Source organism: Plectropomus leopardus, chromosome 8 (genome assembly GCF_026936395.1).
Source record: "Plectropomus leopardus strain MGB_pleo_1.0 chromosome 8, ASM2693639v1, whole genome shotgun sequence".
Taxonomy (NCBI): Eukaryota; Metazoa; Chordata; class Actinopteri; order Perciformes; family Serranidae; genus Plectropomus; species Plectropomus leopardus.
Genome location: NC_142183.1, coordinates 3157169 through 3181405, shown reverse-complemented (window position 1 = coordinate 3181405; position 24237 = coordinate 3157169). Strand labels below are relative to the sequence as shown.

The window sequence follows — 24237 nt, the reverse complement described above, 5'->3', positions numbered from 1 at the left end:
GAGCAACATGAGATCACATCCAGGTATTTTTTTAAAATCAGAAAATACTTTATTGATTTACAGTGAAAGAGTTTTTGGGATACAGACAGTTAAAGGGCACCATTCAAATATCTCTTTATTTTTAAAAACAATGGACTAAAAACTTTAAAAACAAGACGTGTTCATCCAAACACCTTCATCAGCTGTACTGTTTGCAACAGGAAGCAGCTCCAGCAAATAAATACACAAAGAAGTCACATGATTGTGGGAGATGTAGTCCTCAGGTGTGTTTTCAAGTTTTTATCTCCTGGATGTCTGAATATGAAACTACAATTCATTCAAATACTACTAAAATATCACCATAATATCAAATACTACCAAAATATCACCCACTACCGTGTTCCCATAAGGTATTTTTTATGTTCTCAATTTCAGTTTGCACAATTTCAGGGTAAATAGAGCGGGAAATGAAGGAGTCCGTTAGCCGGGTTTTGGGTAAAATGTTTTTGGGGTTTTTGGTAAAATGTCTTAAATAAGATCTGTGGTTAACAAAGGCTAAAGATATTTAGACGTTTTGTTCTGTAACGTAATACGTCCGTATGAACCAGATTTTGATATTATATATTTTATATTATAATATTTTTCGTTGTGTTTTAACGTGTTTTTTCAGTGGTCGTAGTTTTGACGTTTAAGTCGTGCGGCCGTGATGTAGTCGGATCATAGCCTGACAATAACTTTTTACTTCTGGAAATTTCAATTACGCTTCAAAACAGACAAAAGTTCATCTGTGAAGATTATCACGCTGAACGAAACCTGTAAGTATCATAAACATCATAAAACGCCACAGAGCTTAATTTTGGCGATAATCGAAAATCCCGAGGGAACCAGGGCGATGCTAACTTCCTGGTCGGCCTACAAAAACACGTCATCCGTCACCTCTGCAGGTCCAGAAAGTGCAGCTCTGTCGTTTTTCTGCAGAGTTTAAAAAGTGACGCCTGCAAAGCTGAAAGTCTTTTCTAAAAACTAACTAACTAACCGGCGTCCCGGTTATTCTGCTGCTCCGCAGCACGAAATAAACCTCTCAGGTGTAAAATATCACGTTTCTGCAGAGAATCACGATCCGCAGCTGTTTTATCTCATTTTTAATAAAGTCCAGTGAAGATGGGTGTCTCTGAACCAAGTCCGGCTCTGTTCTAATTTTTTATTTAAATTTAAATTTATTTAAATTATCGTCACATCCTCTTCGCCCGCCTGGCGGCAGCAGCGGTGCGTCTCTGGTTGATGGCTTTGGTGCTGACGCGCAGTTTACGCAGTCGTAGCTGTCGCAGCCGGAGCTGCAGGTCTTTGGGGAGTTTCCCTCCCTTCGCCAAGAGGTCTTTGAGTCTCTGTTTGGGCATCTTGGCGAGGCGGAAGTCGCAGATTGTCGGGTAGTGGTCGTACATGACCACGCAGGTGCGGGAGGAGGGGAAGTAGCCCTCCGCGCTGACGGTGACTCGGTACTCGCCGGGATTCAGCAGCCGCCAGAAGTCGCCGTCAGAGACTGAAAGAGGAACAAAGGCGAAGCTGACGGTCAGCTGAGGTAACACCGTCACCCCAAAATCAAGTTACATTTACAGCAAAGTGGACGAGCATCCCAGAATCCGCTGACCTTTGCTCTGTTCAGTTAATTCAGCTTATTACTGCTATTTATTTCTTCTGATGAGTGACAAGAAAAATAGGATTTTCAGAGAGATTTAAAAAGTTTATATAGAAGTGTGTCATTAATTACTGACTAAAACCCGGACGTGAGACTTTAGACTTTATTTTGGATTACAATAGAAAAATAAGTCAAATGTAAAATAGTTTTGACAGTAATTTCATGTATTAGTTTCATAAGATACTTAAAGTTTTCTTTAAGACTCATACATATAAATATAAAACAATAAGACGTGTAATGTAACAGCAATAATAGATAAAAAAAATAAAACATACAAGAATTTACAAAAACAAAATCAAGAAAAAAGGAAAAAAAAATCATAATAATTATTGCAAAAAAATTTTTTTAAAAAATAATAATAATAACTCATATAAAGTTTTCTTTATGTTTTCCAGCATCAGGCTTTAATTAAATTCATATGTGATGTAAAATCATGTCTGACTGTACCTGATCTAATATGATGATCAATGTCGTCAACTTTAATGACGGCGTCTGCGATTCCCGCCTCCGTGTCTTTGTCCCGGACCACGCCCTTAATCCCACGATGCACCTAAAAAACAAGACTGTTTTATTGATGCTGTAGATATAAAACAGAAAAACACTGATCATGATGCCGATGCTGCACCTTTTCTTTTTAAAAGGAGGATGTTGATTCCTGATTTCGACTATTGTCATATGATCGAAAAGAGCAAAAAAACAGAAAAATTTTAAAAAAGAGGAAAATCAAAGACAGAGGAAGCAGAACTGAGGTGGAAACAGAAAAGATTATTAAAATAAAAGATCAAATCTTCAGTCAGACCTGCTCCATGTAAACCAGCAGAGACTCTCTGTTGTTCTCCCACTCGATGGGAAGCTCGCTCGCGTGAGGAAATTTATCACAGGACAACTCCACCGTCACCTCGAAACAGTTGGTGTGCAGGTAGCTGAAATCGTTCATACCTGCAAATAAAGAAAAACGCAGAGATCTATATTCTTGGTTCAGCTTTTTTTTGGATGGAGTTTCTCCTGGGTTGCGTTTAATTTCCTACAAGGTTACAACATTAATTTTGCAGCAAGCCACTTATTAATCTTATTTTTAAGATATGTTGCAGTGGGCCACATTCGGCGCGCTGAATATATACAATTTTTTTTAATTCATTACAGTATTTAAGATATCTAGTAATTTTTTTGTATATTGGAGCAACAACCCAAACAACTGAGATGGAAATAATTTTGGACAGCAAACCAAACTAGACCACACACGTGAATATTAATCCCTCGGGAACGCCGCAGAGTTGCTTCCATTTTTTTCCCAGTGGCCTTAACAGTATTTTAGCCAAAATATTTTCCTAAATAAGCATTTTTCCATTGCCACTGTAACAGACATCTGTACAACTGCTGGCAGGACGCCTCGAACTGCAAACAGAGTCAATTTTGACTCTATTATAAATTTTTGAGCCACTTCGTAACGTCTTCAGGCTAAGTGAGAAAGTCCTGAGCGAGGGACAGCAGGACAAACAATAACCTGCTGTAAATATTTGTTTCTATTTATTTGGCGTCAGTGATGGTGACGTGCAGCTCAACAGACTGAAGAATTCATTTGTTCCTGCCGTCATCAGTTTTTTAAAAATGGTTCAGTGTAATTTTAAATATATTGATTTTTGCTGTATTTATTGTATGCACTCATGCACAAGAATTTGCCCCTCGAGGGACAATAAATATTTCTTGAACCTGGAATTGAGAAACTTTTTTAGCGCCAAATCCCCGGGAACAGCAGGAATTACAATGTCCAGGGGCCCCGAAAAGACTTTCTCTAAAAAGACTTACATTGTGATAGAGAGAGACATCTGTAAATTAGTGGATACACGTTTTTGAGCTTCACAGCCCACAAACTTGTTTTACTATCAGGATTTGACCCCAAAAATGTAATCGAGCTGCAAGATTTAATAAGTTTTATCCCCTTTAAAGTTAGCGGAGGGCTGAACCAGAAGTTCGCCACATCCAGGTAATTTTATACCACAGAAATTTGGCTTTTTTAGATTCAGACGCCACTGAGCAACTTGGACAGGAGTGAATGTGGCCCCATTTCCACGCTGTATCCAGGTATCTTTTTATATCCAGTGTATGCATCAGGCCATGCTGGCATCCAGTATCCAGATCTCATCATACATCCATGTGATAAACACGCATTCTTACTTCCTGGTACGTTGTGCCAGTCGGCGCCATTGATGATGTTGTTGTATCTACGGAAGTCCTTGTTGTGGCAGGGCCGCCGGTCTGGGTTTGACATCACCTGGATATATAAGACACCGAGACGTGTTGAGCCTGTGGTGGCGTTTCACATGTTTGACAGGAAGTGACAGGGGAAGGTTATTGACCTGGTTGGTGCTGGCGTAAGCTGTGGCCAACCAGCGGAAGAAGCTCTCGTCGGCGGTGGGCGTGTGCTCCCGAGGCGCCCAGTCCTTGGTCATGTCGTACGGGTAGGTGACCACCAGCTCGCCACCGTGGAGGTTTGCACCAAGAACAAACGGGATGTTCTGCATCCAGTTGATGACCGCTCGGGTCTCTGACGCCACCTGGTGGTAGACGGAAACTCATTTTCTGCATTTACAGTTTTGAAGTGTGAGACATTTGACATTTTCCTTCGGTCGAGGCGTTATCAAGGAATAAAAGTATAGCGGGATATTTAGAAATCACAACGGTATGATTTTCAGCACCGTGAAAAACTCTGCTGCTTCTCTTTCTATTAAACTGATGCAGAGATGCTGCATTAACAGGATGTACTGTAGTTCACAGCACGCACCACCAGAGGCCAGTCTCTACCCGAGGAACCATGAATGTATTCAAAGAACTGGATACAGCACTGAAATGGTTGCACCGCAGAGTGTTGAGGTAATGAATGAAGTAAAATCTTAAACCAGATTTTTGAACTTTTAAGGTTTTACACGTCTTAAAAAGGCGTTTGCTAACAAGTGGCTAAATGGGACTTCAGTGTTTGTTGTTAGACATCATCACAGCGACACAGAAACTCTTTAAACCCACTCACCGCCTTTACAGCTTCACAGACTCACGCTCCAGCTTGTAGATTTATCTGTTTATAATACTTTTCGTTGTTTTACAGTGTTTGCAGTGATGTAGTTGGTTTATAGCCTAACAACAGCTTTTTGCTTTGCTTGTGTGTGATTCCTTAACTTGGTGACATCACAATGTAACAAGTTGAATAAAATGTGCTCAACAAGCAAGCTGACCAATCAGAGCAGACTGTGCTTTTTGGGAGGCGGGACATTAGCTCAGACTGTTTCAGACAGGTGCTGCAGCTGGGGGCAGTATGAGACACGTGTTTTTTGAACATTAAAGCAAGTAAACCTATTCTAGTAGACCTCCAAAATACAAATGTGATGCAGAAAATGAGCATAAGAGGGCCCTGTGCATAAATCTTACGAAGGCGTCCTCAGACGTGTACTGCTCTGGGATGGGGAAGTAGTGGTTGATGAGTTTGGAGCGGTCCGTCTCCAGCTCGATGGCGGTCCACATCCCTGAGTTGAGGTCGGCAAAGTTGTGGTTCATGTCGATACCTTCGTAGCTGTAACGACCCCACGCCCAACCTGCCAGCTCTGAGCCCTGAAGATCACAGAGTCAGACAAAAACTTAGGTTTGGACCACAAAGAATTAATCTCAGGAGCCGTCATGGAAACCACAACATCATCTGGGCACCTTTTTAAAGGCCATCTCATATCCGTCAGGGTTCATGGAGGGCAGCAGGTGGATGCGAGTCTCTTTGATCAGGTGGACGACGCGCTGATCGCCCCGCTTGTACTCTTGGCACATGTACTGCATCAGATTGAGCAGGAGCTCTCGGCCCAGCACCTCGTTCCCATGCATCCCTGCAACGTAGCGAAACTCTGGTTCTCCTGCAGGGTGCGCCAAAACACAGACACGGGAACAGAGTTAGGAGTACTACAGAGAAAACAAAAACTGTCTACAATCGAAACAAAAGCAGAAGAAGACCCAAACATGCAAGTCAAATATGTTTTTGAGGGAGTTACATCTGTCTTAAAAACTTTGATTTTGCAACAAAAACTGTGGTTTCAGAGTAGCACACATACAGATCAGCCTCACAGACCCCATTCAAGGACCTGGATCTGTTTCATGTTTGGTCTGCATGCATTGACAGGCCGCTCTGAAATCTCACACATCCTCCTCACGCCGTTTATGAGGAGGAGGTTCAGCTCACACAAATTTTTCTTTATCCAAAACACTGAAAAGGTAGCACATCTGAAGTCATCAGGGTTCCCGCAGGTCCTTAAAAAGCATTGAATTCATTCATATAAAAATAAGGCCTTAATTGGTAGTCAAATGTCTTAAATCAGTATTTCCAAACTCTTGAAAATGCCCAAACACTGCAGTTTTTAAGGGGTTAGGCTTAGCAGAGGAACAACAGCAAATTTTAGAAAAATAAAAGCATCTTTTAAGTGTGTTTTAGTTTTATCTGTTTGTGACAACAAAAAACTGTTTTTCAGATACATGTTGTCTTTATCTTCATCTAGACATACTGAGTTACAAAACAAGTATCAGTGGCCCAGCTGCAGCCGCAGCATCACCAGTAACAAAAAGTTTGAGTTGAATGAAACATAGAGAGAAAAGCATTTATACAGCTTACATAACTGTGAAAAAGGGGCAGAAAAGGATATTTGACTATTTTTAAAGTGTAACCACAGAGATGGTGAGATTATTCCAACAGACGGCACCAAACCAACACTGGTCGCTGGAAAAAAAAAACTTTGAGGTTAGATTCAGGCCACAGACGGAGCAGAGTGGAGGGAAAAACTGATATGTTCATTTGTAAAGGCCACCAATTATCTGCAGTCCCGACATCCGAAAATACTGGGCAGGAAGTCCTAAGAAACACAGGTTTGATGACTTTTGTGTTTTTGATTGGGATGAAGGGTTTGGATTTCACTTGGTAAAAGAAAAATCTGAAAGAAAATGCACATCACGTAAGTGCAAATCTATCAAAAAACGGCGTACATAGAAGAATGATCCATCTGCGTACATGGTTTTGCGCTATCTCTGCTTTTTTTTAACCATTACCATTTTATTTTATTTTTTTACCATTTCACAATAAATATAAGAAAATCAAATGCAAAATCCTGCTTGGTTCTTCATCAGGTCAAATGAAATTATTTGACCTCACGAAATCCAAGGGGGATCGAAATTTTGTCCAAAATAACCTTGTGTGGCATGGAGTTAGTGTGCAGGCGTTACCTTTTTCCTCAGAAAAAAAGAAAATGAAACCTGACACAAAGCTGAAATCACCCTGATATCTGAATACACGCTGAAACACTGACTGACAGACTTGATATTTCACTCTGCTCCTCCGTGCTGCCTTCACTGCCTTGTGTTTTGGCGGGAAAACCTCTCCCCTCTGCTGCCATGTGGGCAGAGCTGACGAGGCCAAACAAAACATTTGAACACCTCAGAGCAAACAGAGAGGAGCTGCGGTGTGTGTCCGTTTAGTTTCACACAGTGCTGGACTGTGTGGTTGTGCAGGTTTGGGATACGGAGGCAGCTGCTGCAGAAGTCCCCTCTGACCCCTCAAATTACGTTGCATCTGTCCCTCATTAGAAAAAAATGATTCTTCTCTTTGGAGCAGAAGCAGAGGCTGCACGACTTCAGTTTTAAAAGAGTGTCTCTTCAACACAATCGCCTGAATAAATGTCGGCATTCTGCAAACTACTGATATGTAACATCTGCATGATATTATGTAGCTGATGTGTTAAAACTTTAGGTTTCTTTACATTTTAACAAAGTGCTTAAATGATTGCTGATGGAAATGCAACCAATGTCTCACTAAAAGAAGGTTTTTTGGAGGCACAATCGCTGCTGGAAATGCAGCTGATTTCTTACAAAGAATCAAGTGGTTTTGGTGCAACATTCACAGCTGGATATCCTGCCACTGTCTAAACATCTGGTTGTGGTGTCACAATCCAGTTGATATGCCACAGATATCTTGCTAAAACACAAGTTTTGGTGGCACAATCGTCACTTGAAATGACGCTGATTTCTCGCTACAAACACCCTGTTTATTGGCACGATTATGGCTGTAATTGCCAACAATATCTGACTAAAAATCTCCAGGTTTCTGTGACACAATCATGGCTAGAAATGGCACAAATGCCACAATCACAGCTGGATCTGCCGTCAAAGTCTCACTAAAAACATCTGATTTTAGCAGCGCAATCATAGCCAGAAATGCCAACAACATCTGGCTAAAATCACCAGGTTTTGGGGGCACAATCATGGTTTGAAATCAGACAAATGTCTCTCTAAAAACACTGCTTTTATTTTCATCATCACTGCCTCGAAATCTGCAGACATCCAACTAAAAACAACCATTGTTTTTAAGATGTCTCTGCTATTATGCCAGAAATGATTGAATTGAGCCTCAGACTATGAAGATCTCAAAAAACACATTATTTAGAAAGAGAACGCTCTTTTGTTTCTCAAAACATTTATCAACTGGATTTTCTACATTTTAGGTTTGAACGCAGATGAACCGGACTTCTCCTCTTAAACAGCTGTGGTACGTTCTGAAAGTTTCACATCTGCGTGCGGTGTGTCTCACCCAGCTCGTGTTTTCCAGGGTTGTCGGAGATCTCCATGACGTAGAGCTTCAGACCCGTGTAACTCTTCCCGATGCTGTACATGCGGGTGATGTCAGGACACGCCTCGTTCACAGACTTCATCAACTGGTAAACGACAAAAAAAAAAAAAAAACATTCAACATTTGACTTTTGCCAGCGTGAACTGACTTTAGTCTCAAGACAAAGTCTGAAGTTCTGCGTGCACGTATGCAGTCAGACCTGCTAAACTCTTTCTTCAGTGTCACCACGCAGAAGGACGCTCATGCTCAAAAAAAAAACAAAACAGAGATGTAGAGATTAAAGGCGTCCTTGGCTGTGTTAAGCTCTTTGCTTGCTTCCCATGTTTTTGTTGTTTTAAAGAAATCAAGTCATTTATCTCAGGTTTCAAAGGGTTAAAATACCGAGTATATCTACACTCGTGGGATGTGGATCTGTTTGTCTCTGCAGGCTGTTTTCTGACCATCAGATGCCTCACGCTGTCTCAAAACAGCCCACAGGTAGTGACAGCACAGTGAGGACGCTGCCATGAAGGAGTGAAACCGCCCATAATATTTGTTTTTTGGTCAGGCTGAGACCAGACACCCCCCACACACACAAAACTGGTAAGTTTGTCAACACCAAAGTCTTATTTATAGAAATGATTTCTTAATGGTAAAGATTTTGAGTGCAGGAGTTTTTTGTGATCCATCAGATCTGATCATCGGGATGAAAGTTATACACCTCCAACTGTGTCTCACCTTTCTCATCTCCTTATAGTTGTGATGTCTGAAGTCCAGCTTGTCTCTAGACTCTGTCCGCTCCGTCTGCCACGGGTAGATATTATTTGGATCTGTGATCATGGGAAAGGAGTATTTCAGCAATCATAGTGTGAAATTTAAATAAATAGAAACATTTTGCAGCAGCTGGCGTCCCGTACCTGGGACTGTGCAGCCCAACACCTCGGCTCTCAGGCAGATGTCACCCTCCGTCCCGTTCTGGTACCAGGTCTGAGGGTTGATCCGGATGTAACGGGCCACTGTTGAAGTGTTGAAAAGGGCGAGGACAGGTGTCTCCGTGTCCTGGTTCCCTTCAAACACCTGCAGCGAGAGGAGACGTGGTGAAAAAGAAGGAAACTTAAGAGCCTTGTTTGAGTTGTAAAATGAAATCAACACTTAAATCTCGCCGGTGACTTTTGTCGTGAAGTCATCCGTCCTCCTGTCCATCCACAGCCTAATGCTCAATTAAAAATAAATTAATAAAAAAATAAAAACTGAAAAGGCTGCTCCAAATATAGAACATGGCTCTTGAAAAGACGCATTAAGCTCTGAGGCTGCAAACTGGGCTCAACAATTTTATAGTTTTATATCATTGCAAATCATGATTTTAGCTCCATTTTGTCATTAAAGTTTTTTCTTTCTGAGATGTATTATTATGCTCAATAAAATAAAATATAAAGCCCTAGAACTTTATTAAAATAATTTGTTAATTCAAGCATTTTTGAGTCAGTCTGATTCCTGACAGAAAAAATAAATAAATCCTTGACACCTCGGTCAGCTGTGGCTGTGACACACATGCCTAAAAGACCACCTGAATAAACAAACCTGACCGAAGCTGCAAAGTTTCCAAACCAGCTCTGCCGCGCTGAATAACCAAAGGGCAGAGGAGATTTATGAATGCAACCAAATCAGACAGCCTCGCATCATTTCAAACTTCCTGACGAAAAGGAGGCACTTCCAAATGCCTGTTAAATATCCAATCATTCAAAACTGCTATATTTTTAAATCTAGTGACCAAACTTTCCTTTACTGCCCTTTGTAGGAATGGTAATAACAGTCTGTGGGTAATTTACACTGTAATGAGTGTTTTACTCATTTTCTTCCATAACTGACCTTAAACATCTGCTGCAGCAGTTTCAACATGATGTATTTAACTGAAAAATGAATAATGGAAAATGTAAAAAACCCATTTTCAAAATTCACATTCAAGTACATGGAAATATTGCCAACTTATATTTAATTAGAGTACAGCTTTTACAAAATCTCTTTAATGCTTTATGTTATTACTCTAATCTTGCAGATATTTTATCAGTGGTTGTAGTTAATTCTTAGGACATTTCTTAGAAAAGACTGGGTACTACGCTGGCGTGCTTATGGTGCAGACATGTTGGTGGTGCCACAACGGAGTGACAATTTATGAACTCAAACGGAGCTCACATCAGCAGCCGCTCAAGCTGCAGCTGCAGTCCCTCTCTGAAAGGCTCTGGATACATCGAGGACATTTTGCTGAAGTGAAACTTCAAATTTTGGATAGATACGAGCAAACAATGGGGAAGGACAGACGCGAGTGGAGGTGAATTGGTCTCATATCGTGGGCATGCACCGTAAATCTATAAAATACCAAATATAGGTCAGTTACTGCTGACAGAGAAATCATTTATTTTTTAATCTTTTGTTGTAAAGATGCAGTTTCACAGAGGAGTGAGGCCCAGCGGAAAGGCTGTAGTTTGGGAGTCATGTTAACATTTCCTCCTGTGGGTGGGTCGGGGGGAGGAAGGGTGAAGTGCGTGGGTGGGAGGGTGTCGGGGAGGCTAAAATGACTCGTCTGTTCTCAGACGGACCTTCTTAGTCCTCCTTGTTGGCCACCGCCCTCCATTTCTTACTGATCCTGTTTGGAAGATCCTGGAGGAAGTGGATGATGTTTTTCTTTTCTTTTGGCTCGGTGACTTCCTGCTGGAGCCCGGAGGCAGCGGACGTCCTGCTGAGGTTTTCCATCACCTGGTCGGCCATCATCTCGCTGTAGACCCTGACGATGGCCTCGTACTTCTTAATCTTGTCTGCCCAGTTAGCGGCAGATGGATCGCCGCTTTGAGTCGCGTGTCCCTGGGAGGTTGGAGGGAGGACGAGGGTGGTCAGGAGGTGTTTCACCGCATCCTCGACGAATGCGTACACCTGTTCGTTTGGCACAATGACGCTGACGGGATATCTTGTCGGCCTGCTGAGCTCTGAATCCGACCACGCATTTCTGCCGTTGTTCGGCGACCTGGAAGGACTCAGGACCTGTTGGTTGTACATGGTGGTGAGCGTGTCAGCCAGCATCTTAGAGAAGATGGAGAGCTTGTCCTGACCGATCAGCCCTTTTAACGCTGCGTCGCCGCTCTGGACTCTGCTGTCGTCTTGTTTCGACTGCTCTGTTTCATCCAGGGCAAACTCCACCACAGCCTCCGTGCTCTTGATGCTGGACTCGCGTGAACCTGATGCCTCAGCTCTCATGTCGCCCTCTTTGAGCTGATGGTGACACAAAGCCTGTTCATCCTCCGTCAGTTTACCTGATGCCTCTTTTTGGGAGATGAAAAACCTCCTCAGTGTCTCCTGCAAGTTGTCTTCTAGCGCCAATGCTGCGGCGGCGATTTGTTCCTCAGACACGATGGTATTTTGGGACCGTTTCCAGGGGAAGGTGAACCTCCTCGGCTCGGGCTGGCAGAGTTGAATTACAGCGTTTACGACAGCGTTCAGCATCTCTGCCGCCACAGGCGCCACAGAGTCCACGAAGGGCTCGAATGAGGTGACCCTCGCCTCGACGCAGCACGATGAAAACGTGTGCAGTGACGCCATGAGGAATTCTCGGAGTAAATCCAAGCTGATGTCTTGAAACCTGCTGCATGAAAGGTCTCTGACGACGTCCTCAGGGGACACAGCGATCGGATAAGTAATCGCCGTGTCGTGAAGAGGTGATTCATTTTCAGGTGACACCCTTTGGTTCTTTCGTAAGGATACTCTAAATTTCCCGATGCAGCTCTGAAATATCTCCCAGCAGCAGCAAGAGACGTCCAAACTGTCCACGTCGTACTCGTCCAAGCTCAACTCTTCTGTCTCCTCACCTCTAGATTTCATTTTGATGTAGACGTTTTTCAGAATTTTGACGGCTTGGCTTTCTGACTCCAAACCTGCTTCTCGCTGCTCTTCAGAGATGTCTAAGCTTCGAACGATCGCTGATATCACCGCTCCCGTCGCCGGCTCCAAAAACTGTTCGACGTTGTGACACGATGCCGCCTCAGCGAGGGCCTCGCCCGCAAAGCTCAAGGGCTCCGCGGAGGCAGGACAGTCCTGTGCAGCCGGGTCCTGGACGTGCATCACAGGGGAGGACCTGCAAAAAAACAGTTATTGACTGATTTAACCCTTAGTCACCTGGATCGACATCAGTTTTCTTGTACTGTGTTCAAACGCCTTTAAGTAGCATTTAAATCTCTGAAACCTGAAAAAAATGGTTTGATTTCTTAAGAAAACATGGGAAAAACATAATGAGCAACTTGGAAAGAAATTTCCTGAAACAAATCTGTAAAACAAATTTGAAAATTTCCAAAACACTATATTCGTAATTCTTGGAATCATATATTTAAAATTATATTACATAAAATACACATGTATTTTAGCACTTTTTTAAAAAACTTGTTTGTGCTTATGTTCAGGTATTTGACTTGCAAGCTTTTTTCAATATTATCTTGCTAATTTTTCTGCCATTTCTTGTTGCCTTCTTCCTATATTTTTCAAAGAAATCAAGCCAATTTCCTCAGGTTTCAAAGGGTTAATTGCGCTTGTTGATTTTCTTAAAGGTACAGTTTCCAATACATATGGAGTGGAAACCCATCTAATGGAATATCTGGCGTTTAAACCTAATGCATGTTATTTTCTTGCCATACAACACAAAGTTAAGAATTGGAAAACGTTGGATATGAATCAAAAATAAACTATAGGATTATTTAGGAGATGGAGGCCTATTTAGGACCCAGAGGGAATAAAGTTGAATATTTCCTGGTTCTCCACATGTAAAGATCATGTTGATGGTTGGCCTTACAGTGACCTGTTATAAGGTGTATCTGTGTGAGAGGTGGAGCTTCTTACCTGCAGCTTTTGCTCTGACTCTCCTCCTTCTTGCAGGATTTGCTGGCTGCAGCCACTGCAGACTCCTGCAGACCTGACACCAGGGTCGGGACCAGCTGGAAGACCAGCTCAGACACCACCAGGACGATCCTGCGAGACACCTGGGCCAGACAAGCCTGTGTCCGCTGGAAAAAAATACACAGGTTAATATCGACTGTACTGGAGACATTTAACTTCTGTCTTTTAATTTTCATATTCGGGCCTATAAACGTCTGGACCTAACCTGTAAACACTTCGTAGACACTTGTTATATTGAATTTAGCTGTAAAACACCTCAATTATTACTTTAAAAAACAAAGGCGAACCCTAATATGTTTTAGCACAATGATTTATGAGCTATTACAGAGAGCAGTCCCCTAATTTTACAAATGAAGGCCCTTTCAGAGATTGGATTTTTATTACTATAAGAAATATATTTTCATGTTCACAGATCCAAGTTCGATCCAAGCTGCTGCTGAATGGATTCACATAGCATTAGTTTGATAAAAGTGATGAATAAACTATTGCAATAGTTAGCTAAAAGTAACTGAGAATGGTTGAAATAGCATTAGTTAGCCAAAAGAAATGAATAAGCTGTTAAAATAGTTATCTTAAATTAACAATAATGGTTGAAATAGCATTATATATCTTAAAGAAATCAATAAATTACTGACATAGCAAACTAAAAATAACTGAAAATGGTTGAAATAGCTTTATTTAGCCAAAGGAAATCAATAAACCATTGAACTGTTCGCTAACACTAACTGATAAGTATTTGAAATAGCATGAATAATCTATGAATATATGTTAAAATAGTTAGCTAAATGTTATTTACAAATGGTTAAAATAGCATTAGTTGGCTAAATAATTTTAAAAATGTTAAAAGTAACTGAAAAATAGTTAAATTAGCATCAGTAAGCTAAAAGTACTTAATAAAGTGTTGAAATCATTAGCTTAAGTAACATGATGGTTAAAAAAAAGTAGTAAAAAGGGCTGAGATGATTAAGTGTAACTAACAAATGGTTGAAATAGCATTAGCTAACTAAAACAAATGAATAAACTATTGAAATAGTTGGCTAAAATAACTAATAAATCTTTAAGATAGCATTAGTTAGCTAAAGTAATTAATAATCTATTGAAATAGTCAGCGAAACATTATGAATAAATTGTTGAAATAGTTAGCTAAAAGTGACTGCCAAATGGTTAAGATGGCATTACTTAGCTACAAGACGATTTAAAAAATATGGAAATGGTTGAAACAGCATTAGTTAGCTGAGAATAATGAATAAACTGTTAAAACTGTTAGCCAAAAGTATAACCCAACAAATGATTGAAATAATATTAAAAGAATAGACTGTTGAAAAAGTTAGCTAAATGTAACCGAAAGTAGTTGAAATAGCAACAATGAGCTACAAGAAATAAATAAACTTTATAAAAGGGCTAGCTCCCATGAAGGAGAGGTGGAGGGGCCCCCTTCATGTCTGTGCCCAGGGCCCCAGTGTCTCATAATCCGCCCATGCAAATGTAGCCTAACTAATAACTGTTAAAACTACAAACTTCTTGGCTAATATTGATCGTTTTACATGATTTAAACAGCAGACACCAGAATATCTGTGATTACTTACAGGGTCTCTCATCCTGTCCCGTATGGTGTCCCACTGTCTGTCCTCCAGGCTGTTGATGAAGGAGGACAGGATGCTGGAGCACCGGTCCTCCTCCTCCCCCTCGGTCAGCACCCACTCCGCCACGAATCTCAGCGCCGCCTCTCGGCCCTCAAACCGGGCCGTCGGTGAGTCGGCGCCGGCGGCTCCAGTCACTTTTGTCGCTGTCTCACCGTCTCCCTCCATCATGTTTCAAACACCGGTGGACAGTAAAGTCCTCAAAATACGGGATTACACGGTGAAACTGCTGCTCATGAGCCACTTCAACCGACCGTCGAAGTTGTTTATTTTTGATTTTAAGCGCGGGGCGTTGTTGCATTACCGTAACCACTGTTGCCATGACGACGAGGGTCCGTTAACCGGATGAAGTTGTCCACTCGAAATCAAAACCACAATAATTCACTAATAACCAAACTGTCTCTGTCTTTTCATGCCCGTAACATCACCATAAAATAATTTTTTAAAATTAATTAATTAATTAGTTAGTTAATTAATTAGTCGTGAGCATAATTTATATTATTATTGTTATTATTTATTTATTTATTCATTTATACAAATGATACTGTAAACCACCTTCCCATTGTAAAGCTGACACCCTTAAATTTGAAGTGAGTAGCCTAATTGTGTCACTCTGTCAGAGGCAGAAAGGGGAACATCATCCTGCTTTTTATGTTTTTCTAGCCTTCACTAAAATTCAATCACTCTAATTGTAAAATACTGAACATTTTAACTCTTTCCGTCTTACATGTTGTGAATATTTTATGTTGCACCTCAAGCACGAGTCGCAATGAGAGAGTTTCAGTCGTAACACAAGAATAGTTAACTAATATCAATTTAATTAAGAAAAAAATAGTTCACTCACAGCCTCTTCGGTCCCGTTCATACACGGCGTCCAGGCCAGCGAGTCGTTACTGAACTGCACCTTGTAGGTGTGAACCACGTTCCAGCTGTGAGGGAACAAAACACAAGGTCTGTTTCACATGGTACTAAAAAGAACCTCACAATGCAGCTTGAATCCAAAAACAAGACCCCCTCACACAATTAAAAACAAAAAAATGATGCATTTATCTTTTTTTTTATTATTTAGGATTAACCTGTACAATAGGGGAGAATGGGTTTGGTTGGCACACTTTTTACATTCATTTGAATTCCTCAAAAGGATATCCTTATAATATAATATAATATAATATAATATAATATAATATAATATAATATATATGTTAAAAGACAGATTTTCAGAGGAATATTCGTTTCCCAGTGTTCACTGTGACAGTTTATGAACTTTAACCTTCAGCACTGACCTCCAGATGGAGCTGCGACCCTGCAGGATGACTCCGGTGAAGCGAGTCAGCCGCCGAGCGTCGACCTCCAGCCACTGCTTCCTGTCTCTGTACTGAGCACACCAGCCGCCATCGTAGATGTCCCCGTCCTCGATCCCAGACTGCAACAGACAGGAAAAGCACACGGTGCTGCAGCTCTGTAACACGTCATAAATCCAGTTTTAGTTTTGCTGTCAGAGTGTTTTGGTACCTGTATGTTGAGCCGGCCGCGGTGAGGACCCAGGCCTCTGCGCTTGTAGGACGACGCTCTCAGCTGGTCGTCTTTGACCCTCAGTGACTCCAGACCCAGAGGAGGACATTCTGACAGCAGGGGTTTAGTCACAACTTAAACAGTATTTGTTTATAACAAAGGAGGGCAAAGTAATAAGAAATCACTGTCTCAGGGGTAAAATACTAGTTTAACCCTTTGAAACCGGGAGGGACGTCACTTTTCTTGTGCTGCATTCAGCACCTTCCAACGCCAAATTGATTTCTTTCAAAACCACAGGAAAATTAGACAAGGAGCACCCCCACAAGACATGTCACAAACATTGCAAGAAATTAGATTTACATTTTTAAAAAATAGAGAAAAGATAGGGAAAATTTTTTAGTGAATTATGTTTGAAATGATAATTATTATGCATACAAAATATTTTTTAAAATAGAATTATTGTAATTTTAAAATCAGTTTTTCAGGCCCTCTCCTTTTTTTTACTCATTTGTTTGTTTGCCAATTCTACAAGTATTTTATTGTAGTATTTATTCATTTCTTGCTCATTTCTAGATCATTTCTTGGTAAAATACTCATTACCTTCTTACCATGTTTTTTTTGTTGTTTTTTTTAAAAAAAATCAAGTGTAGGTTTCAAAGGGTGATATGTGCACAGACACGGTTAACAGATCAGCTGTCTGTCTCACCAGAACAAACCAGGAGGGAGAAAAAAAAACAAAAAAAAACGCACATCATGCTTTCATTCATATGAAGGTACTGCAACTTTAAGACTTCTTGCAGCTCTGATGGATTTAACATTAAAGCCAAAGATGCTAAATGAAAGAGACGTTTAAAAGTGGAGCAGGAAATAGAGAAAGCACAGCTCTCTGGTCGGGGGTGAAATACGGCGGCGTCCTCTGCTGCAGTTTTACCGCCTCACACAGACTTTTATTGTCTGGAGGGTTCAGCTCAGTACAAACTGCCTCTTCCTGCCAGGAGGTTTTACCGGCTGCTAAAACTCAGGCCAACGTATAGAAGCAGTATTAATGAATGCAAAATGTAGGCGGCATTCCCTAAAAAGACCCTTTCCCCCCTTCGCCTGGCGGTCCAGCTGGATCTCTGTCGAGCTGCGTGTGACTTAAAAAGTGATGTCTCTTTGTTGGTGTTGACTGGAAATCTTGCAAAACCACAAACTACTGAAACTACTGAAGCTGAGCCAGAGAGGCTGAAAATGATGCCCGGAAGACAAAAAACATTCAGTGCACAGCTCAGCTGATTATCTGGGTAAATAAAGCCCACAAGCAGAGAAAATAAATGAAGTTTGTTTGTTGGTTTGAGGGTAAAACTTCGAAAAGCACAGAGGTCCTATTGGAAAAAAGTGTTTTTGGGGGGAAAGAGCACTGCTGCCTAAAACTGAGGACATCGCATTTTCCTCTTAAGAAAGTTTTTATAAAAGAAACAAAAACTCAAACCGACAGTAGTGAGGTGCTTGTGATTAACCCTTAGCGTCTCTTACATGTCTTTCTAAACGTGGTTTCAGCTCTTGTTAACCTGAAGCATCAAGAACCACCAAGAAAAAGCTGAAACTCAAAGTAACTCTTGTACTATTGCGATGTTTAAAAACTTTTCTTTCTTTCATGCTGACATGATTTCCAACTAACTAAATGTAAAACAAAAATCAAATTCAGACAGTAAATAATGAACAGGACTGTGAGCAAAAAATTTAAACTGAAAATTTAGATGTGGGACACTTTAATTTTGAAACTCTCATCAAGTGTTTATAAATTTTCTTTAACGACAAAAGCAAGAAACTGGCTTTTTGGTGATATTCTTAAAAAGAGAACGAATTGGCACAAAAAAATGTGATTTTATGCACACAGTATGAGAGGTAATATCAGTTTCGTGGCAACTTTTCGGGTGTATCGCTCACAGTTAATCTGACTCCAGCTCTGGCTGACGGGATTTTAATGAGCATCGGCTCTGATTTGACGTGACAAGCTGCTTACTCAGCATTTATTTCTAGCCGACCACAATCTAAACTCCGCATTAACGTTTCCCCTCTACATACACACACTATATATACAGACGCTCATACACACACACTTCCTCAACGGGCTCAATCTCAGGCCAAGAACACACACACAAATATGCACCCGTACAGTATTCTGATATAGGCCAACAAGGAGGTTTATAACGTAAAACTTCAATTAATAGCCCGAGTTATTATTTGCTTAAATCAGTGAACTCAACAGGCTTTTAATTCCTGTCACACAAAACTGTTACTCAGCAAAGATATAAATAAGTCAAATTAATTATTTCAAAATATTAATTATTAATTGGCTTTTACTCATAAACATGGAAGGAAGGAAATAGGCAACAAAAGACGAAATGACCAAGAGGTTAGCAAAAAGTCCAAAAAAATTACCTGAAAATTTGCACACAAATTTTCTTTTTTTTAAATCCAAACAAACAAAAAAGTACAAAAAAAACCAAACAAAAAAAGCAAGAAATGATCTGGGATTTTGAATTCAGTTCACTTTTCCCCTGGCTTTAAAAAAAAATGTCTCTAATACGTCCAAATAACTTCTATAAAAACAAATTTCATGGTAACCAGACCAAGTCTCTTATTAAGACAGGCCTTTATTCGTCAAAATGTGTCGCCATACACGGCTGGTGAAAAGGACTGAGCATTTTATTGGGACTCTGCTTTTATTTGAAGTTTTTATGTGGATAAATCTTACTTTCAAACACAAAAACCTGCTTATATTTGAAGTTTTACAGTACACACACGCGCACAAGTGCATATACACAAAACAAAACAGCTGATAGAAAAACTGCAGCTCAAACTACAAGCTGATAACTGCAGATATTAAGTGATTTTCAGACGGAGGTGAAGCAGCAGATTAAATGATTTCTCTACAGTCTACAGGTTCAGATATACAGTATGTGCTGCCTCAGTCTGTGATCACATGAATCAGATCTGCGTCTGATCTTAATATGAAATTAGCAAATAGTTTCAGAGTTAGTTTGATGCTTTCTCGGCTGGATTTGCCTCCACAGACAATTCAGTGTCTCTGAGTGTCGCGAATATTAACGGGCTAACAAATATCACTTTAGACAAACTGAATTGTCTTGACACAGCAAACGCCACAAAGCGAGTACGTCAAACTACTTGCCGCTAACATGTGACCCTTGTCTGACTGACATACTGTATACATCAGGGCTGATGGTCATACATACGTGGGACCGTCTCCGTGGTAACCGACGGGCTCGCTCTGTGTTTGACCGGAGGTTTGGGTTTCTTAACGACCTTCGGTTTCTTGCTGACGAGTTTGGGTTTCTTCAGGATTGTTTTGGGCTTCTTTGCTACTGTAACGCTCCTGGTGGACCTCCTTTCTACGAAAATGCAAACCATCTTATGCAAAGAAGGAAAAATACATACTTTGTAGAACATGAACTTTCCTCAGAGGGGACATAATTTGACATATTAGGAAATAAACTTAATTTTCTAGCGAGAATAAGATGAGAACATTGACACCACTCTCAAATTTTTCTCTAAAATTACAATTTGCATGTCAATATCTCACTCTGTGTGATGTTTCATTCATTAAAAAACAACAACACTTTTTCTTGCACGCCTCCAGTGAATGCAGAATCCAAAACCAGAATTTTTTAAATGAATTAAAGTCATCCGGCGCCAAATCAAAAAACGGCAAAACTATATCATAACATCTGTTTACAAACTCTCACACAACTTGTGCAGTATAATCCGAGTCTATTTATCCAGCCGTACGGTCAGTAACCCCAAACTAACAACCATTATGTCACCAAACTGACCTAAAAGTAAAACTCATTTACAGTCTTATATACTCTTATATTTTACAGTCTTTTCAAAGCCAGACTCCATTAGCAAAAACAGTAATTTTACCTCGCTGAACATGGGAGCTGCTGCTGTCCAACTGCCTCAATCTGTAGTTTGTTTGTTATTGTGTGACTTTGCTTAATCTGAACTAACCTTTAAAAACACAATAACCCACAATAACACAAACAAACTACAAAAATGAGGCAGTGATGGGCCTGCAACTTGAGGTGAAAAGCCTGTTTTTGTCAGTGGAGTCTGAGGAAAGAATAGATAAGACTCAGTTTATGTTCAGCTCCTCGTCATAAAGCGCTGTCTGTTTGGGAATTACGTACGACCGGATTAATGAGACTTGGATTATATTGCACCAGTTGCGTGAGAGTTTGTAAACAGATGCTTTGAAATAGTTTTGCTGTTTTTTGTAGAGAGAGAATATGTTTTTTTGGCCAAAATGTTTGATCACGCCTCTAACATTGTGTTCAAGCTATTATCAGCAGTTTTATTTTTTGAAATTTAACATAGCAAAAGCGTCAGCAGGAGCCACGATTTGTTCCTTTGTCTTCTTACTAGTTTTTGAAAGAATAAATCAAGAAGAACTTGAATTACTCTGAATGGACATTTGTCTCCTTTTGCCTGCGTACATCACATTCCCATGGTGCATCAGGGGCCTTTTAATTGTTTGATTTAAGTTTTATTTTGGTATTTACCTTCAAATGGTTGCCACAGATGTATTGAAAAGCTCTTCATTTAGCACCAACAGAGGATAACTTTAACGTAAAAGCTGCTGAGCTGAAGTTTTGGCTGTAAATGTTTACATCTATTTACATTACGACCATTTGGCTGCAGCCAGCTTCAGTTGAGCGCACCGTTGGACTGCCTGCATGGACAACATCTCACGGTTTTGAGAAATGTGTGAGGGGTCTTGTTAGTCTTTTTTTTGGGTCCGAGGCATCACACGGCCCATCTGGTTTCCATCAGCAGAAAACACACAGTTAAAATGCCTCAGCGCTCAGAGCGGAGAATGTGGAACATCCTAACCCCTAACCCTGACTGTCCGACCGCAGACACGCAGAGCCAACAGAGCTCGCTGTGAACCTCCGAGGACGAGCGATTCTGAAACGTATTTAAACTCTGAGGCGTCATATTTTACAAAAACTCCACAACCAATCGACATTTCAATCCTTTTACATATTTGGTCTGAGGAACATTTCTTGTTCCCAGCACCAAGTTTATAGATGTATTTCTATTTTCTTGAGATGCAAATTAAAGGTTTTCTCCTTAAAGTTCATTTTGTTTGTTTGCAGTAACCATCACTGTAGTCTTCACTTAACCGTGAACCGGTGATGACCACAAATTTATTTTACACCTGACTTTAAAGGCTCCTAGGAAAACAAAAACGGTCATCTCTTTTATGATCGCTGTGGTGAAATCACCAAAAAAGCCAATTTCTAATAGGGATGCACGATGATTATCGGCCGATAATGGGACTTATGACGTCATACCGATCATTCCGATAATAACAATCCTGGCCGATAAATAGAACCGATAACAAACTGAAATTCACCTGTGTTGCCATGGTTTCGCTGCATAATGCTGTGTGTCAAACTGCTGCAGCTAGATCAGTCCACAGCAGGGTTTAACCCATTGCTAATTTTTTTAACTCTTTCCCCGCCACTGACCAGATTTTCCGTCAATCTGTGTTTTCTCTGTAGTGTAGGGGACACTGTTACCGATGTTATGCAATAAAACAACATTTCCACATCCAAAAACAAATGAACAAGACGATCTAAGGTCCCAGGGTGACGGAGGAGAGGACTTCTAATGTCCGACTTTATTGCTATTTAGCGGCTTTTCGGAGCCGCTGAGCCGCGATATTTTTAAAAACGCAACAGGAGAAACATTAAAATCTTATTTTGATCATCAGTGAACAAGGAGGACATATACTGTCCAGGGCGGCCCCTACAGGAGATATAGGAGGTCGACTAGAGCGCCACACGCTGGAGGGGCGCCGCTGGGCGTGCTAAAAAAAACCCAAAACCTGATATTAATTCTCTGCGCTTGTTAGCGCCCTTTCTTCGTGTTCTGGCTTGAAAATAACAAATGAACAAATAAAGAGAGAAATAATCATAAACTCAGCGCCCCTGTTGTTTCTCATCGTTGACCTGCTGACCAGCCTGCACCCTTTAATTATTTGCACCTATTGCACTTTTGCTATTTGTAATTATTTTTATTTTTGCCTGATGTATGAAATCTGCTGTATAAATAAAGCTGCCTCTCCTTCACCAGCATGACTTCATGGAAAAAGTAATGTGTCACATGTAAAACCAGTCAACAGTTAGTCAGGCTGTAAAAATGTGCATTTGGGCATTTTGGCACAGCTGCAGATCTTTGCAATAAAAAAACAGGATTTTATAAGAAAGTTTTAGAGATTAAGTTGATCACTGTGCACTCACTATTGAACATCACATCACACTGCAAAGTTTTCATAGAGTAAAACAAACAGCATTCATATTCCAACAGATTAAATCCAAATTATATCTACTCACCCAACTCTAAGGGACCCTCCTCCTCCTCTTCCTCAGCGTGTTTCCTGGACACTGGTCTCTCTGTTGTTTTACCAGCGTTTCCAGTCACATGTTGAGCAGTTGTTGTGGTTTCTGGAGGTTTAGCCGTCGTCTTGCTGTAGCTGGTTGTGAACCCGGTGGTGGGAACCTCAGTGGTTTTCTCTGCAAGAAAAAGGCTCCCAGTTGTGGTAAAAGCTGCATCTGAATCCACAGTGGACGTCACTGTCGTTGTGTCATCGGCAGGTTCTGATAAAATGAGAATAAATGATCCACAAAGCAGAAAAAACAGCAGAATGAAGTGCAGAAGTCCGGCCATAGTAACCGTTCCCTGCAGAAACCCCCCCAACACTAAACATTCAACCTCTCTGACCTGCAGCTCTGCAGCAACATCAAGCCCACAACACTGCAGAGACAACCTCCAGCCACAGGCTGACAAAATAAAAGCTGCGCTCACGTATAGAATTGGGGTGATAAATAGTGGTGAGAGAAAACAGTGTAAAAAGTGAGGAAAAAAGCAGAGCTGGAGCAATTAACCAACCAAGAGGAATTAATTTGCAGCTTATTGACAATAAATTTATCATTTAAGCTATTTATGAAGCACAAATGCCCAAATTCTCTTGATTTCTGCTTCTCAAATAATGAAAATTTGCTGCTTTTCTTTCCCAGATATGACTTCAAAATGAATAAACTTACATTTCAGACAGATGGTTTGATAAGTCTGGAAATTTTGAGGTACCGTCTTCAACTCTGGGAAATTATAACAAATATTTTCATATTCTGACACTTTATAGACACAACAATTTAACAATTTAACACCTAGGTCGACATCAGTTTTTTTTGTGCCACATTCAGACACTTTTCAGAAGCTTATAAACCTCTGAAACCTGAGAAAATTGGTTTAATATCTTTCAAATGCATAGGAAAAAATATAATGGGCATGCATAAATGACAAGGAAATGACCTGAAGCTTGGAGGAGATTAGATATGTAAAAACAGGGAAAAATATCCAAGAAACTATAGTTATAATTATCTTATGTATCTAAAATTATGCTACAAGTAAATCATTTTGTCACTTTCTGGTCATTTCCTTGTTTTTGTGTGTATTTTTGTTTTCTTTTCTCTTTCCCCCACTACTTTCAGGTACTTTTCTTACCTTTTTTATTAATTTCTTTCTATTTTTTCATCCTTTTATGTAAAATTGCTGTGACCCTCTCCCTGTGATTTTGAAAGAAATCAAGTCAATTTGCTCAGGTTTCACAGGATAAAATTACAATTACACTTTCTCATATTTTACCTTTACAATAAGGAACAAAACCAAGAAAAACTGAAACCTCATTAGACTGACAAAAAAAAACATCACATCAGATTTACTCTTCAGATTAATGTCATAAATAAGCTATTTATAATTACTCATTTCAAATGCTTCTGATT

General features: G+C 40.4%; 2 protein-coding genes across 3 annotated transcripts; both read right to left on the bottom strand.

Annotated features, from left to right (window-relative positions):
• Window positions 1-8: 8 nt before the first annotated feature.
• Window positions 9-24178, bottom strand: LOC121947908 (putative carboxypeptidase X1). 2 transcript variants are annotated; one of them, XM_088080744.1, is made up of 15 exons: window positions 22789-24178; window positions 19624-19779; window positions 16385-16494; window positions 16156-16295; window positions 15717-15801; window positions 9215-9374; window positions 9036-9127; window positions 8280-8403; window positions 5369-5565; window positions 5096-5275; window positions 4033-4230; window positions 3851-3947; window positions 2475-2614; window positions 2123-2225; window positions 9-1519 (listed from the first exon to the last, which is right to left on the bottom strand). In XM_088080744.1, exons 1-15 carry the CDS (start codon window positions 23120-23122, stop codon window positions 1212-1214), a joined length of 2424 nt encoding a protein of 807 aa, XP_087936870.1. In that variant the 5' UTR covers window positions 23123-24178; the 3' UTR covers window positions 9-1211. The 2 variants fall into 2 exon arrangements, with proteins under 2 accessions (XP_087936870.1, XP_042349029.2); XM_042493095.2 differs by lacking the exon at window positions 19624-19779.
• On the bottom strand, window positions 9381-15687 carry LOC148188820 (uncharacterized). Its single transcript, XM_088080745.1, has 3 exons — window positions 14819-15687; window positions 13176-13339; window positions 9381-12420 (listed from the first exon to the last, which is right to left on the bottom strand). Exons 1-3 carry the CDS (start codon window positions 15041-15043, stop codon window positions 10899-10901), a joined length of 1911 nt encoding a protein of 636 aa, XP_087936871.1. The 5' UTR covers window positions 15044-15687; the 3' UTR covers window positions 9381-10898.
• Window positions 24179-24237: the final 59 nt, after the last annotated feature.

Bases quoted from the DNA above. Each gene is read 5' to 3' on its own strand.
- LOC148188820 (XM_088080745.1), bottom strand. From the start codon at position 15,043: ATGATGGAGGGAGACGGTGAGACAGCGACAAAAGTGACTGGAGCCGCC. The intron at 13,340-14,818 runs GTAAGTAATCAC...ATTTTTTTCCAG, and splicing joins GGGACAGGATGAGAGACCCT to CGGACACAGGCTTGTCTGGC. The intron at 12,421-13,175 runs GTAAGAAGCTCC...GTTTTTTTGCAG, and splicing joins AGTCAGAGCAAAAGCTGCAG to GTCCTCCCCTGTGATGCACG.
- LOC121947908 (XM_088080744.1), bottom strand. From the start codon at position 23,122: ATGGCCGGACTTCTGCACTTCATTCTGCTGTTTTTTCTGCTTTGTGGA. The intron at 5,566-8,279 runs GTGAGACACACC...CGCACCCTGCAG, and splicing joins CCCTGGAAAACACGAGCTGG to GAGAACCAGAGTTTCGCTAC. The intron at 3,948-4,032 runs GTCAATAACCTT...TTATATATCCAG, and splicing joins CTTACGCCAGCACCAACCAG to GTGATGTCAAACCCAGACCG.